This window comes from Hylobates moloch, unplaced genomic scaffold (genome assembly GCF_009828535.3).
Source record: "Hylobates moloch isolate HMO894 unplaced genomic scaffold, HMol_V3 SCAFFOLD_8, whole genome shotgun sequence".
In the NCBI taxonomy this organism is placed as follows: domain Eukaryota; kingdom Metazoa; phylum Chordata; class Mammalia; order Primates; family Hylobatidae; genus Hylobates; species Hylobates moloch.
Window position 1 is genome coordinate 53,387,520 of NW_026652283.1, and position 17,456 is coordinate 53,404,975.

General features: G+C 36.0%; 1 protein-coding gene across 3 annotated transcripts in view; it reads left to right on the forward strand.

Annotated features, from left to right (window-relative positions):
- ACBD6 (acyl-CoA binding domain containing 6) overlaps positions 1-17,456 on the forward strand; it is a 235,814-nt gene that overhangs the window by 88,362 nt on the left and 129,996 nt on the right. For all 3 annotated transcript variants that reach the window (XR_004249257.2, XM_032160849.2, XM_032160850.2), the window contains exon 5: positions 2,342-2,447. Coding sequence is in view for 2 of the 3 variants with exons in the window: in XM_032160849.2 (XP_032016740.1) it covers positions 2,342-2,447 (106 nt within the window). In the remaining variant the exon portion in view is untranslated. The remainder of the gene's footprint in view (positions 1-2,341; positions 2,448-17,456) is intronic.

The following is a 17,456-nucleotide window of genomic DNA, read 5'->3' on the forward strand; positions in this document are numbered from 1 at the left end:
TACTGTGTTTACTTTTTTACTGCTTATAACATAGGTATACATGCACATTTGGAAGTTGGACTCAGGAAGAGGGGCCACTCCAAAGGTCCTCTCATCTGTGAATAACCCTTACATATTACTGGGTATGCGTAACGCACATGCCAAGGATCCTTCTGCTTTCCTTTCTGTGCCCTACCACCAACTTCCCATTATTTTCCAATTCAGAAACAGTTGGCAAGTAGCACTGTAGTATTGCTATGACTTTAAAAGACACAGTCCTTTCTGTAACAGTTGAAGTTGGTGCCTCTTGAATTAGTGGGTTTTCTGTTACTGGATTGGAAGAAAGTAGGTCCCTATTATCCTTAAGTTGGAACTCTGAAGGTATTCTTTCATAGACATGGTGTTTTTTTGTGTGTGTGTGTGTGTTTATTTGTTTGTTTGAGAAGGAGTCTCACTCTGTCACCCAGGCTGGAGTGCTGTGGCATGATCTCGGCTCACTGCAACCTCCGCCGCCTAGGTTCAAGTGATTCTCCTGCCTCAGCCTCCTGAGTAGCTAGGATTACAAGCACGTGTCACCACGCCCAGCTAATTTGTGTATTTTTAGTAGAAACGGGGTTTCACCATGTTGGTCAGGCTAGTTTCGAACTCCTGACCTCGTGATCCACCCACCTTGGCCTCCCAAAATGCAGACCTGATGTTTGTTTTTGGTTTTTTGTTTGTTTTTTGTTTTTGTTTTTTTGATTTTTTTGAGATGAGAGTCTCGCTCTGTTGCCCATGCTGGAGTGCAGTGGCGCGATCTCAGCTCACTGCGAGCTCTGCCTCCCGGGTTCACGCCATTCTGATGCCTCAGCCTCCCGAGACATGGTGTTTTTAATGGTGGTTAAATATGGCTAAAGTGGTATTATTTGCAGCTCTACTTTTTAAAATCAGAATTCTCTTTTCTGGGGTTTGACCTCACTTCTTATTATCTTTACAGAATAAGTGATCGAAAAAGCATTTTCTCTTCTATTTAACAGGGCCTCTTCAAGTGACCATATAGTCCTATTAAACATGATTTCTTACTTAAAACCTACTTCATTTTCTCTAGCTTTGAAGCAAGTCATTTCTCCTCTGTTCTCTTATAGTCCTTTTTAAGGATCCAAGTTTTACCTTATGTTAATCCTGTGTAGATTTTTGTCATCCTAATTATACTGTTTGTGTCTTAAAGGCAAACTTTCTTGCTTAGCCTTTTATCTGTTATCAACAAATTCTTGTCCAGTGCCTTACATGTAGTAGGTGCTCAATAAAATACTTAAGAGGCTTAAAGAACACTTAGATGGCTGAGGCCAAAGTAGTGTCTTTTAAGAAAATTAGCTATGACTGGAAATAACTTTCTGTATGACACAAGATGTTTAGATTGGCTTTTAAGACAGAAGAACTCCTGTGGCCAGGTGTTTTGCTTTCTGATGAATGGATGCTCTGGCATTGCAGGTTATAAAACACATTAGTTTGATTTTTGGAACGCAAAATGCATTCCTTTATACTTGTTCATAAAACTCAGTCCACATATGGGGCAGTTTGATTGTTGATATTCTAAATTATTGATCTTTATGGGAGTCACTGATTGTTTTGAGAATCCGATTGAAACAATTCTTCCCCCTATACATACAACATCCAGAAAAATGCACATGCATTATAAAGATAATTCTGTACATTATTTAGAGAGCTCATAGATTTCATGTTAAGAACTTCTGCTTCAGATTTTGGAATAGACTGCAGCTGATTAGTCAAAAGGCAGCATAATATAATAGAAAAATGTACTGTATACAAAATCAGTTGGTCTAAGTGAGTTCTAGCTCTTATTCTACCTTTGATAAATGTAGTACCATTTGGCAGGTCATTTAACGTCTCCTTTTTGCCTGTTTCTTCATTTGTAAAGTGAAGTTGTTGCATGAAAGATTAAATGAATTAGCACATGCCATATACTTAGAAGAATGCTGGGTATGTAGCATGCTTCCCAGCTTTTCTTTCTATTCTTTGATTCTACTATCCTATAAAGGATTTCTGAGTTTTTTAATGCCGCCCTCTTTTTGTCTGATTGATTTTCTTTGCTTTAAGAAAATCACTTTCATATATATTTTTAAAACTTGAGTAACAATTTATTCTCTTATCCTGTAAGGCAAGTAGGAAACTAAGAACTTTAGTCTTTTCAGAAGTTGGATATATTATAGCTACTGAAAAACTATTACTGTTCATGTAAAATTTTTTTGTAAACAGAGTCCATTAACATCTATGTCAGCAGCAAACAGATTGTGTTGAAAATATGTAACTTTTATGTATTACCCAGTAAGAAAAAGACCTTTCTTTTTTTTTTTTATTCTAGGGAAGAAGACAAAAATATATTTGATTACTGCAGGGAAAACAACATTGACCATATAACCGAAGCCATCAAATCGAAAAATGTGGATGTGAATGTGAAAGATGAAGAGGTATGAAAAACATGCCCTGTTAATTATTTTCCTATGCATGGTTGTTCTGCCCCAATGCCTTTTCCTAAATGGTAGGCCAATGAACTACAACTCAAAGTACAGTATGGTTAAGAGTATATCAGAATATCTAAATGAAATGGTGTTACCTAGTTAAGATACGTTCTGTGATTATGTCCAACATATTTTTATCTATGTTTTAGAAGTTACTACCTGAAATTTGTAGGAGTCTGATAGCTTCCATATGTTTATGCTAAAGGGAGAGATTATTAGCATAATAAGTGAAATCTACAGGTAATAGCAAAATCTCATTTATAAATAGCTTTCGTGTCTTCTGTTATTATACCTTGAACAACTAGGTATATTGTTCTTTGCTCAATAAATATATCTCTAGAAAACTGTGTCAGAATTTTGGTAAATCAATAATTTAAATGCTGGCCTTCTAATTAAAGGAATCCTATAGTAAATTATTTTATAAAATATATTACTTCTTTTTTTAGAGAGAGAGACAGGGTCTCACTCTGTTGCCCAAACTGGAATGCATGGGTGCGCTCATGGCTCACTGTATCCTCAAACTCATGGGCTTACGCAGTCCTCTTGCCTCAGCCTCCCAAGTAGCCAAGACTACAGGCATGTGCTGTCACTCCTGGCTAATTTTTTTATTTTTTGTGGAGATGGGGTCTTGCTATGTCGCCCGGGTTGGTCTTGTCCTCCTGGCCTCAAATGATCCTCCTCCCTCAGCTTCCCAAAGTTTTGGGATTATAGGCATGAGCCACTGTACCTTGCCTATTACTTCTTAATTTATTTGTGTTGTGAATAATACCGTTCACATATTGAGTTTTAACTGACCCTGAATTATATTTGTTAACAAAAGAGCAAAATTTACTAACTCACTTCTAATCATTTTCTCATTCTTTTGTGATGCTGTGAAAGATTACTGAAATGGCCAAAGGTAGTAATTGTTAGGAAGAAAGCATTAAATGATCATAGATAATCTGTAGAATAGATAATAATCAACTTATATGTAATTCAGAGCTCCCTATACAAAAGGTTAGCCCTTAATATTATCTTACCTTTAGGCAACATCTTTCCTGTGATAATATTGTCAATGGCATCTGGAATTGAAAATGTAAGACTATGATACTGCACAAAGGGACTAGTAATACTATGTGTTTTTCACTCAGTAGTGAAACAAAATAATACCAGGTCTTCTAATTCTAATTAGGTTTGTGGTTTTTTGTTTTTTGGTTTTTTTTGCCTTTCAGAATCAAAATACAGGCATACCTCTGAAATATTGCAGATTCTGTTCCAGACCACTGCAATAAACTGACTATTGCAATAAAGCGAGTCACTTGAAATTTTTGGTTTCCCAGTGCATATAAAAGTTGTGTTTACTGGCTGGACGCGGTGGCTCATGCCTGTAATCCCAGCACTTTGGGAGGCCAAGGCGGGCGGATCACGAGATTAGGAGCTTGAGACCAGCCTGGCCAACATAGTGAAACCCCCCAAAAAAATTAGCCAAGCATGGTGGGTGCCTGTAATCCCAGCTACTCGGGAGGCTGCAGTAGGAGAAACGCTTGAACCCGGGAGGCAGAGGTTGCAGTGAGCCGAGATTGCGCCATTGCACTCCAGCCTGGGCAACAGAGCGAGACTCCATCTCAAAAAACAAACAAACAAAAAAGTTATGTTTACACTGTACTGTAGTCTATTAAGTGTAGAGTAGCATTATATCTTTAAAAAAGTACATACCTTAATTTAAAATACTTTATTACTAAAAAATTCTGACAATCATCCGACTTGCCTTCAGCAAGTCATAATCTTTTTGCGGTAAAAGGTCTTGCCTCAGTGTTGATGGCTGCTGACTGATCACGGTGGTAGTCACTGAAGGTTGGGGTGGCTGTGGCAATGTCTTAAGTCAACAGTGAAGATAGCTACATTGATTGCGTCTTCCTTCGTAAAAGATTTCTCTGTACATGCAGTGCTGTTTGACAGCATTTTACCCACAGTGGAACTTGTTTCAAAATTGTAGCCAATCCTTTCAAACCCTGCCACTGCGTTATCAACTGAGTTTATGTTATATTTTAAAATTTTTGTTATTTCAACAATGTTCACAACATCTTCGCCAGAGTAGATTCTGTCTTAAGAAACCACTTTCTTTGCTTATCCATAAGAAGCAACTCCTCATCTGTTCAAGTTTTATCATGAAATTGTAGCAATTGCATCACATCTTCAGGTTCCACTTCTAATTTTAGTTCTCTTGTAGTTACATCTGCAAGTAACTTTTCCACTGAAGTCTTGAATCCTTATCAGTGTCATCCATGAAGGTTGGAATCAACTTCTTCCAGACTCCTGTTGATATTTTGACCTCCTCCCATCACACATGTTCTTAATGGCATCTGGAATGGTGAATCCTTTCCAGAAGGTTTTCAGTTTGCCCGGATCCATCAGAGCAATCATTGTCAACGGCAGCTATAGCCTTATAGAATGTATTTCTTTAATAATAAAAGTTGGAAGTCAAAATTATTCCTTGATCCATGGACTGCAGAATGAATGTTGTGTTAGCAAACAAGAAAACAACATTAATTTCCTTATACATTTCCGTGAGCGCTCTTGGGTGACCAAGCATGTTGTCAATGAGCAGTAATATTTTGAAAGGAATCTTTTTTTTTTTTCCTGAGCAGTGGGTCTCAACAGTAGTCTTAAAATATTCAGTAAACCATGTTGTAAAGTAAACAGATATACTGTCATCTAGGCTTTGTTTTCCCATTTCAAAAGCACAGGCAGAATAGATTAAGCATAATTTTTAAGGGCCCTAGGATTTTCAGAATGGTAAATGAGCATTGGTTTCAACTTAAAGTCAGCGGCTGCATTAGCCCTTAACAAGAGTGTCAGTCTATCTTTTGAAGCTTTGAGGCTAGGTATTGACTTCTCTCCAGCCATGAAAGTCCTGGACGGCATCTTCTTTCAATAGTAGAAGTAATCTATTTTCTCTACACTGAGGATCGTTGTTGAGTGTAGTCACCTTTATTGGTTACTTTAACTAGGTCTTCTGGATGACTTGCTGCAGCTTCTACATCAGCACTTGGCGCTTCACCTTGTACTCTTATGTTATGGAGATGGCTTCTTTCCTTTAACCGCATGAACCAGCCTCTGCTAGCTTCAGACTTTTCTTCTGCAGCCCCCTTACCTTTCTCAACCTTCACAGACTTGAAGAGAACTAGGACTTTGCCCTGGATCAGGCTTTGGCTTAAGGGAATGTTGTGGCTGGTTGAATCCAGACCACTCACTTTTTCCATATCAGCAATAAGGCTTTTTTACTTTTCTATCATTTGTATGCTCACTGAAATAGCACTTTTAATTTTCTCAAGAGTTTTTCTCTGACATTTACAAATTGGCAGTTTGGCACAAGAGGCCTAGCTTTTGGCCTGTGTTGGTTTTCAATATGCCTTCCTCACTAAGCTTAATCATTTCTGGCATTTGATTGAAGGTGAGAGATGGTGCAACCCTTTTCCTTTCACTTGACACTAGGTTTTACTTGAAACTTAGAGACTATTGTATTATTGGCTAGTAATTTCAATATTTTTGTGTCTCAGTGAATAGGGAAACCTGAAGAGAGGGGGAGAGACCAGGAACAGCCAGTTAGTGGAGCAGTCAGTACACACAAAATATCTATTGGTTAAATTTGCCATCTTTCTCAGTGTGGTTTGTAGCACTCCAAAACAATTAAAATAGTAACATCAAAGATCACTGATCATTACCCTAACAGATATAATAATAATGAAAAACTTTGAAATATTGCAAGAATTACCTCAGTGTGACACAGAGTCATGAAGTGAGCACATCTTGTTGGAAAAATGGCACCAATAGTTGGTCTAACTCAGGGTTGCTACAAATCTTCAATTTACAAAAAACACAGTATTTGCAAAGTGCAATGAAGCATAGTGCAATAGAACAAGGTATGCCTATATAGCTTTCTTTTTAAAATAAATTTGGCATGATTGTTTCCTTTGATTTTTTTAATTGTAGTTTTTTATCTTTGTGCTTGTGAGTTAAAATTTTTATAAAGTTAATACATTAGTTTTTTAAAAAAATCAAATGTTACTATTAGTCTTATAAACAAAAAAATTCTCTCTTACCTGCATCCTTCTTACATTTTATTCTAGCTCCCTTAAGGCAAAAACTTTCTCTTTTTTTTAGACAGATTCTCAGGCTGGAGTGCAGTGGCATGATCAGGGCTCACTGTAGCCTCTGCCTCCTGGGCTCAAGCAATCCTCCCACCTCAGCCCCTAGGTAGCTAGGACCACAGGTGTACACTACCACGCCTGGCTAATTTTTGTATTTTTAGTAGAGATGGGGTTTCACCATGTTGCCTAGGCTGGTCTCGAACTCCTGAGCTTTAGTAATCAGCCTGCCTCGGCCTCCCAAAGTGTTAGGATTATAGATGTGAGCCACTGCACCCAGCCAGACTTCCAGTTCTTTTAATGTGTCTTTTGCACCTTACCTACATAATTCTAAATAATATACTTCTATTTCTTGATTTTTCAACTTCAGACATTATTGATTTGTTTCTGTGTTGTATTTAGATTTAACTGTTTTACTCATCTTCCCTCTCTCTCTCTCTGACCCTTCTAACATAATTATATCACAACTTTTAATTTCAGCTTTCTGATTGGATCTCTGTTGAATCAATATTAGTATTATTATGACTATGTAAATACTCATTGCTAAGCTGTGGATTGTACTTGTATCACTCAGCTTTTGCTGTGGCACAACCCCCAAATTGCAGTTGTTTACAGCAACAAACATTTGTTTTTTGCTAATATCACTGTCTCATGAGATGAGTGACACCATTTCATTTATATATTCTGATAATGCTCTTACTTGATTTCTTTATGTTTATCTGATATTTCAAAAGGGTTTTGGATCAGTTGAGACAGTCTGTATATTTTATCTACTTTTATTATTAATAGTATGAGTGAAGGATGATGATAATATAACAAGTCAATAAGTAAGCCACTTAACTTTTCAAAGTCACAGTTTTTTCACTGGAAGTATCTTGTGTGTACTATATGGTGCCTGTTAATATTTATCTTTCAAATAACACATAATAATTTATACAATGTGTGTGATAATTTACAGAGTACTTTCACTTATTACTATATTATCTTTACAACAATTCTCTAAGGCACATATTGTCCTTGTTTTATAGACAGGAACTGAAGTTCAGAGACCTACATTTACTTGCTCAAATCCATATAACTGCTAAGTAGAAACCAGGTCTGGGAGAATATTCTTCCTACCACTAGATTTTAGAAGGATAAATAAAAAGAAGAAAAAGAAGGATAAGCAGTTGTCATTTGGCCTTCCTTGTGCTCTGGTTTGCAACAATTTCTTTTATAAAATATTACTGGAAGTCAAATCCACATGTGACCTCCACAAAGATCATTGGATGGACAACAGTGATAGGAGTGGAATAAGTCCCTAGAACACAGATAGCTTACACTAAATAACACATATTTTGTGTGTGTAAAGACAAGGAAAACTTGGCAAAATGTATTGTTTCTGCCATTTTGTTACTTTGATGTAGTGCTGCTTTCCAGATCTTCCAGTTTGTTAACCATGCAGCTACCTTTACCCTCAGCCTGCCAGAACGTTGTATTTCATGAACAGATGAAGTGCTTACACATTCATAGACTGAGACGCCAAGAATTCAGTTGGGTTCTCTCATTGCTCCGAGCAGATTTCTGCCCTCTCAGCCATGACAACTCAGGCTGAGCTTTGAATACTGATGGCAAACCCTTTTATTATTAATCAGGGATTTGTATGAATTAATTTAAGAACATAAGGGAGGTGAGAGCTTAAAATCAAAATCAAACTTAACATCCCCAAATAAAATAAATAGTATTGCTTCATCACATTTAAAGCTCTAGCAAATAAAACAATTTGGTAAGCTTTGATGATGGACTAAAAGTGTGTAGCCTCAAAATTAAACTTCTAGTTAAATACTTTTAACCCTTTCTGTCCTTTTGACATTTTCTTATTATAAGTTGGGTAACAATTATAGTTTTGAAAGGACATTCAGTTCTTTTTTGTATTTATCTGATATTTGAAATTGAGGTATTTCCCTACTGATCCCCTAAGATTCTCTGGGATAATATACATTTTTACTTAAAATCTTCATTCAGCAGGTTCAACCTAATTTTATGACTAAAAGTCACATTTATTGCACTTAAAATTTGCTGTGAGCACATAAAGAAATTTAATTATAATAATAAAATAAGCTACATTTGTATTCCCACACATTGAAATAAATACATTATTCACTGATAACTATGAATTTATAATTTATAAATTATTATTTGAAATACATACATTTGGATCTAAGTATTGTATATGAACAAATATATATGAAATGCCTTTTAAATACAATGTATTTATTTCATAATGAAGTTATTTTATTGTACATAAGTATAATTCCTAGTGTACATCTTTTATTCATTTAAGTTGTAATTACTACAGGTTGGATATTCGTCATCTGAAAATCCAAAATCTGGAATGATCCAAAATCTGAAACTTTTTAGCAACAGTGTAACACTCCAAGGAAATGTTCTTTGGAGCACTTTGGATTTCAGACTTTTGGATTAAGGAGGGGCCATCAATAAGTATATAATGTAAATATTCCAAATTTTTTTTTAATCTAAAATTTTAAACACTTCTGGTCCCCAGCATTTGGGATAAGGGATACTCAACCTATGCTAATATAGTAAGGCATATATTTCTAATTTGAGAAAATTACCTGGTATTTCCTACTGGTATAGTAATTAGGGGACATTGTCTGTATTTTGCATAATAGAAAAAGTTTCATAGTTATGCTTAGATATTTCAGGGTCCAAGTTTGTAACATCATGGTGTCATATATACTTTTAAAAAAAATTAAATTACAACTTTTATTGTGTTTTCAATCATTTGAGAAATGCTTGAAAATTGAATTCAAAATATGAGGGGAAAAGTTAAAGAGAAGATCTTAAAGCCTATTTATTTTTTTAAATGGTGGTTCAATTTTTATCTTTGACCCACATTAGTACAGCTCTTCACACATACCAAATATTTATGGTTCTTCCAAGAAAATATGTTTTAAGGGGGAGGGATGATTTCAATAATTTGTGAAGTGTATTTCAAGTATGGGGAGAATATTTGCTATCAAACATCAGGCTCAAATTATGTTTACATAATTCTTGTCACACACGTTATTTCTCAGATTAGTGTACTATACAATCAACACTAAATACATGCTTATTGATAGTATTTAAATAGTATTTTAAATCTTTGAAGTAATTTAAATGTTTTAGATCAAGTGTAACAGTGTAATATTTTAGCAAAATAGATGACCATCCAGTGCAACTGTTTATCATCAGTCCCCCCGAAAGCATTCATACATAGTTCATTGGTTTTCCATAGATTCTTATCTAATGCACTCCCAAATTCCACTTTCATTGGGCCGCTTCTTTAGTTACATTCTTTTGTTTTCTGTCCTTTTGACAGTATAATTGTTGTCATTAGCCATTTTCCATAGTCTGTTGATTCTTTCAGATACTTTGAAGAAAGTCACCTTTCTCTTGACTACCATTCCTTTCCTTTTCTACTTTGTTTTAAACCTGTGGCTCCTAACAATAGAATTTGCATGCTTTTGACTTGAGAAACTGCTGCAAACTCTGGTGAAACTGTGACAGTACTAACTAACAGAAAAGCAAAAGATTTAAGAGGCAGGGTCGGTATACTGAGACTAAATTTATGCAGTTATATGAGATTTGAGAAAGGAAGGAAGAAAAAATGCATCCTCTTAAATCACTTTCTATATCAGAGTATATGTTATTTTGGTTATATAGTTGATTAAGATGTTAATTTGAAAGAACTTTATTCACACTAATGACTGAGAAATGGATTACAAATTGTCTATTATGCTTATTTGCATTAATGTAGGCGGTGCCATTTAAAAATCAAGTCTATGGTCATGCATTGCATCAGAAAATCAGAAAATAGTGAAAGTAGCTTAAATCCTGTGAGCTTTGGCAACTTATTTTTGGTATTTTTTAATTGTGGTAAAATATACATAAAATGTATCATTTTAATCATTTTTAAATCTATAGTTCTGTGTCATTAAATATGCTCACATGAGGCCGGGTGCTGTGGCTCACGCTTGTCATCCTAGCACTTTGGGAGGCCGAGGCAGGTGGATAACCTGAGGTCAGGAGTTCAAGACCAGCCTGGCCAACATAGTGAAACCCCGTCTCTACTAAAAATACAAAAATTAGCTGAGCATGGTGGCACATGCCTGTAGTCCCAGCTGCTTGGGAGGCTGAGGCAAGAGAATCACTTGAACCCAGGAGGCAGAGGTTGCAATGAGATGAGATTGTGCCACTGGACTCCAGCCTGGGCGACAAAATGAGACTCTGTCTCAAAAATATACATATATATATATATATGTATATATATATATTTTTTTTTTTTCACATGAGCCGAGTGTAGTGGCTCACGCTTTCAGGCACAAGGAATTCTTGGGCGCAGGAGTTTAAGACTAGGCCAAGCAACATAGTGAGATCCATCTCGTAATAAAAAATGAATAAATAAAACATTCACATGTGTAACCACCACCACCATACAACTTTTTTATCTTCCCCAATTGAAACTCTGTACCAAGCCAGGTGTGGTAGCTGATGCCTTAATCCCAGCACTTTGGGAGGCTGAGGTGGGCGGATCACCTGAGGTCAGGAGTTTGAGACCAGCTTGGCCAACATGGTGAAACCCCGTTTCTACTAAAAATATAAAAATTAGTCATGCGTGGTGCTGCACATCTGTAATCCCAGCTACTAGGGAGGCTGAGGCAGGAGAAGCTCTTGAACCCAGGAGGTGGAGGTTGCAGTGAGCCGAGATCCCACCACTGCACTCCAGCCTGGGTGACAGAGTGAGACTTTGTCTCAAAAAAAAAAACAGAAACTCTGTACCCATTAAACACCCCCCATTCCTCCCTTCCCCTGGCCCCTGGCAACTACCATTCTATTTTCTGTCTCTGAATTTGACTACTCCAGGTACTTCATTTAATTGGAGTCATAACAATATTTGTCACTTTTGACTGGCTTATTTCACTCAGTGTAACATCTTCAAGGTTCGTTCATATTGTAGCATGTGTCAGTTTCCTTGCTTTGTAAGATGAATAATATTCCATTGTATGCGTATACCACATTTTGTTTATTCAGATATCCATTGATGGACACTTGGTTTGCTTTTACCTTTTGACTGTTGTGAATTATGCTCTGAACATAGGTGTACAAATTTTTGTTTGATTTTTTCCCCAAGAATCTATTATGAAAAATGTTAAACATACAGAGAAGTTGAATTTTACAGTGAATATCTATATTTCTACCATCTCAATTCTACCATTAATATTTTACTATGCTTGCTTTATCAATATCTAGCCATTCATCAAATCTTTTTTATTTTTTGATACGTTTTAGAGTACACAGACAACAGTACACTTTCTTCTAAATATTTTAACATGCATATAATTAACTAGAATTCAGTATTTGGTTTTTCTTTTAAAATAATATTTATATACAACGAAATGCACAAGTCTTAAGTACAGATTTGATGAACTTTGACAAATGCATATACCTGTGTAACTGAAGTGCCTATCAAGATATAGAACATTGCTGTCACCCCAGAAAGTTTCCTCATGCCCCTTCCCAGCCACTGTTTTCTTTTAATCCCAAAAAGGTAACCACCGTTTTGATATTATTCTACCATAGATAAGTTCTGCTGGTTCTCGAACTTTATATATATGGGATTATACATATGTACTCCTCTGTGTAGGGCATCTTTCATTCAGCATAATGTTTTTGAGACTCATCCATATTGCTATAGTTCAGTACTTCCTTTTTTATACTGCTGAATATGTTCCATCGTGTGAATATACCATTGTCTTATGATGGATTCCTGGGCTGTTTTCATGGCAACTTCCTATTATTACTGCTGTTAATTACCTCCTTTATAAAGGATGAAATAATACCTCCCTTTCATATTCCTTCACCCTGAAGTCACTGACATTATAGCTTAGTAAATTCTTATGAAGGGATTTTTTTTTTTTTTCTTTTGAGACAGAGTGTCACTGTGTTGCCCAGGCTGGAGTACAGTGGCTCGATCACGGCTCACTGCAGCCATGACTTCACGGGCTTAAGTGATTCTCCTGTTGAGCTGAGCCTCCTGAGTAGCTGGGACTACAGAAGTGTGCCACCATGCCCAGCTAATTTTTTGTAGAGACAGGGTTTCGCCATGTTCCCCAGGCTGGTCTCGTACTTGCCCGCTTTGGCCTTCCAAAATGCTGGGACTATGGGCAGGAGCCACTGCACCCCAGCCACATTTTTTAAAGTAGTGTATTCAAAATCTTTCTCAATTTCCTGACAAATAAGCAACACCATTTTTCCCTACCCTAGATCTTTGCCAGTGAAAGAGATCGAGATCCAGTAGTTGCTGATTTTAAGTGTGTATCACACATACTGGTGTGTGATTTTCTTTTTAATGCTCGTAAGTAAATTATCCCACAAGGAGTCATTGGCATCCATGCTAGGTATATCTTGAGATGTTAGACTATCTTTCAATCTTATTCCTAAGTTTTTGAAACAAGATTGTCATTTCACTATGGACAGGGAAGTGAAAGAAGGAGGCATTGTGTAATTTCTGGTGATCGCAGGTAGGGGAGTTCTCACTATGGCCAGCTGCTACAGTAGTAACAGCAAAAGGTAGAAGATAGTACAGAGGAGATGGGGACATTACAGGTTGTTGGTAGTTGAAGTCAATCTCTACTACAATTATAAATTGATATCCAGTTTTTTTGCAGAGAGAAATTCAGATCTACCTGTTTGCAGTATTTCATTTGCTAATTAGACAGTACCATACCATATACTATATGTGTTTGATAGAATGACAGAAGGACAACTCTTACAAATTTAAATATACCAACTTTGCCATGTTTTTATCTATTATATGTATGGTATACATACTTTGTATTTGATCTCAAAATCCCATAAGAACATCAAGACTCATTTTATAATAGAATCTCCTTCTTTCCCTCCTCTCCCCTCCCCATTTTTTTTTTTTTTTTTTTTTTTTGGACAGAATTTTGCTCTGTTGCCCATGCTGGAGTACAGTGGCACGATCTCATAACCTCCACCTCCCAGGTTCAGGCGATTCTCCTGCCTTCACCCTCCCAAGTAGCTGAGATTACAGGCACACGCACCAGCACACCCCACTAATTTTTTGTATTTCTAATAGAGACAGGGTTTCACCATGTTGGCCAGGCTTGTCGTGAACTCCTGACCTCAGGTGATCTGCCCTCCTCGGACTCCCAAAGTGCTGGGATTACAGATGTGAGCCACCGCGCCTGGCCAGAATTTCTACTCTTTTTTTAAATTTTGTGATACTGAGGAGAAAAGTCTAATTTTAAAAAAATTCTACATGGTTTAAGGACGAGTTACTAAGGAAATCAGAGAATCATTTCATATATTAAGATGTGCTCTCTGTATTTTCCAGAAGGTATGAAAGTAATACCACTTAATAGGTTAGCTGCTACCCTGTGCTTTCAAAGCACTTTAAAGTCATTCATCTGTCTGAGGTAGGACAGTGTTAGCACCCTTGGTTAATAGATGAGAACTCTTTTTCTCCCTGCATCTTACTGTATTTGAGTTCCAGAATTTATTCAGAGCTCTCCAGTGTTTGTGGTCTTCTGGTGGCCTAACAAAGGTTCCTTTTAATAATGGCTCTCCCCCACCGATCTCCTGAATACTTCTGGGATATTTTTCCAGAGGAGTTTTAAAAATTAGAAACAAAGAATTGTCACTTATTTTGGTAGCAATAAAAATAAATTTAACTTGAAAATGTATAAGAGATTATATCACTCATGGAAAAAGATAAAACAATTATATAGACAAATAGGTAAAATAGTTCATAAATTTAGATAAAGTCTTAGAAGATATAGTTTTAATGCACACCTAATTCATGGTTTTCCTTCTGGAGGAGAGATTATGGAATTCTTTACCTAAAATAGTTTAATAATTGCATTGGTCTAGGTGTGTTTGTGGTTAACAAAGAGAAAGGAAAGAAACCACAGGTGTTTATTTCCTGATTTTATCGTAATTAATTATAAGGATAGCATCTCTGCAGATTACTGGTTATGTTAGTGAGTAAATAATAATCTTAAATTAGAGCATGTTTTTAGGAATTTTATAATTTGAAGAAGTAAAAGGTATCACAGACACCTCATTTTGCTGGGTTTTGTTCATTTAAATATAGAGCATCTTGAAGGTTAAAATTCCAAAGCCTGACTTGTTTTGTCTGTGTTTATTTACAAGTATGTTTAATCCTACTCTTGTTTTTGAGCTTTTTAATACTGCATGGAATATTAATCATTAGGTGGTCTTAATGTAGATATCTTCAGTGCCTCTACAGAAAGTCATTGTCAGAGAATTCATTCTAATTCAAGGTTAATTAGTGTACCATTAAAATAATGTGTTACAAGAATTAATTGCATTGCAGGTCAGAAAATGTGTTAAAAAGTATGGCGTAAATGTCTGAGAGCACATCATCCTTCTTAAAACATTGCTATACATGTGCCCCGCTTCTGGAAAATATATCCAAAGTGAAAATCACTATGGAGGTCCAGTCATAGGTGTTTCCCCTAAAGTAAATTTTTGGCACCACATAAAAAATTTAAAATATGGGAAATTTAAAATATAACTCCCATTAACAGTAAAATGTGTTGCTTGTCAGCTTTACCATTGAAACAGCTAAGGATTTATATTTTAGCTTTAGTTGATATAACCCTACTGGGTCAAACCTAAGGAAAATTCAGGAACGTGGCTGAGAAATAGAAATTATGTATACATCTTATGGTAAAAGTACAGGACATATTATGTTGTCCTACTTAACTATTACGTAGTTTTTGTAAGTACCCTATGTAAATATATCACACATCATCTTAACTATGTAGTAACTCTTGTCAATAGTTTAACCTAATAGCCATAAAATGCACACTTACAATTAGAACTAAAAATGATAGACTTTGAAGTTTTGTCTGATTCTTTTAATGTATTAATAAATGCTGTGAAACAATAACATGGACCTATAGAATATTTTATTCATTAGTATTTATTCAGAGTCTCATTAAAATATCTAATTGTTCATATGGAGGATTTCTGAATTAGAGCCCTAGTAACAGCAGGTCACATTAGAGCTACAAAAATTTTAACATAGGAAACTGCTCTAGTACTCAACAATACATTTTCACCTGGACTTTTAGAATTGTCTCCACTAAAAAATAACTCCTGGCTGGGCATGGTGGTTCACGCCTGTAATCCCAGCACTTTGGGAGGCCAAGGCGGGCTGATCCCAAGGTCAGGAGTTCGAGACCAGCCTGGCCAACATGGTGAAACCCCGTCTCTACTAAAAAGAAATACAAAAATTAGCTGGGCATGGTGGCGGGTCCCTGTAATCCCAGCTATTTGGGAGGCTGAGGCAGAACTGCTTGAAACCGGAAGGCGGAGGTTGCAGTAAGCGGAGATCCCACCACTGCACTCCAGCCTGGGCAAAAGAGTGAAACTTCGTCTCTAAATAAATAAATAAAATAAAATAAAATATAACTCCTAGTGGGCTCTGAACAAGGCGAAATAAATTTTTTTTTATTTTGATACTACAATAAATTGTGAATGAATTGTCCACACTTTTTCTCTGCTTTCCTCCCTCTTAGGATTTTGTGTAAGCCTATTAGAAAACAGATATTCACAGGTAAATAAAAGTAAAGCAAATGAAAGCAAAAGAAGACAATTTGTAGGGAAGAAGTTTTCCTAATTTGTTTTTTGTTTAAAGAATAGATCCTAGTTTAATTAGTTGAACTAATAGGTATGTGAAGAGAGTCTGAATGATAAAAAGAATGTAGGCAGTTTTAGAAAAGCCATTTCTTGAAAGGTGCTTTTTACTTTAAATCAATCCTTGCCCTAGCTTATATCTATTTAAATCTTTTCTAAAATGACATAAAGTAGGGATTTCAACTTAATGTGGAAAAACACTCCATTCTTTATAAATGACAACATCATCACCATCCTCAGAAAGTAGTAAGCCATGCATCACTCATTTATTCAGAAAAGCCCTTAGCTTTTGCGGTTTTGTTTATTCTTTTGAACCAAGTAGGCTTTTTTTTTCATTAACTAAAACAAGATTTTCTGGCAGTAGAGAATAGAAATAACACATGTAATAGTAACTGTGAGTCTTTGGTAGACAAGTGTTAAAATTAATATTTCATATTTAGTACTTTATCTCCTAATATTTAATCATCCATTCTCTTTTACAAGTGGCTTTCACAGTCAACTGTTTGACGATAGACACTAATAGATCGTACTAGTGTTTTTGAGGTAATTCAGAGTGTAAACTTGCAATAGTAAGGAGAAATGCTTATTTTCAAACTGGTTAAATAATCTTTTTAAGGAATAAACTTGAGGAAATTTAGTTATAGTACATTTAGATTATGATTTCTACCTAGGTTTAAGTGCTTGCTTTTTTATTCTTATGATTTCTTTCCAGAAAAAAAAGAAGAAATGGACATAATATTTAAGAAAACTATACTTTATAAAGTACAGTTTACAAAACATTTTCTTATAGATCATTTAGCAGGTATTATTCGTATTATTGTTGTTATTACTATCATTATCTCCACTCTGTAAGTGAACTGATTGAGCTGAAAGCAGGCATTGGGCTAGTACAGACCCAGAAGTAGATATTGGGGCTTCCCATTGATTGTTTTCGTTGTTGTTGTTGTTGTTGTTTTTGAGATGGAGTTTTGCTCTGTCACCCAGGCTGGAGTGCAGTGGTACAATCTCGGCCCACTGCAACCTCTGCCTCCCGAGTTCAAGCGATTCTCCTGCCTCAGCCTCCCAAGTAGCTGGGATTACAAGCACCCATCACCATGCC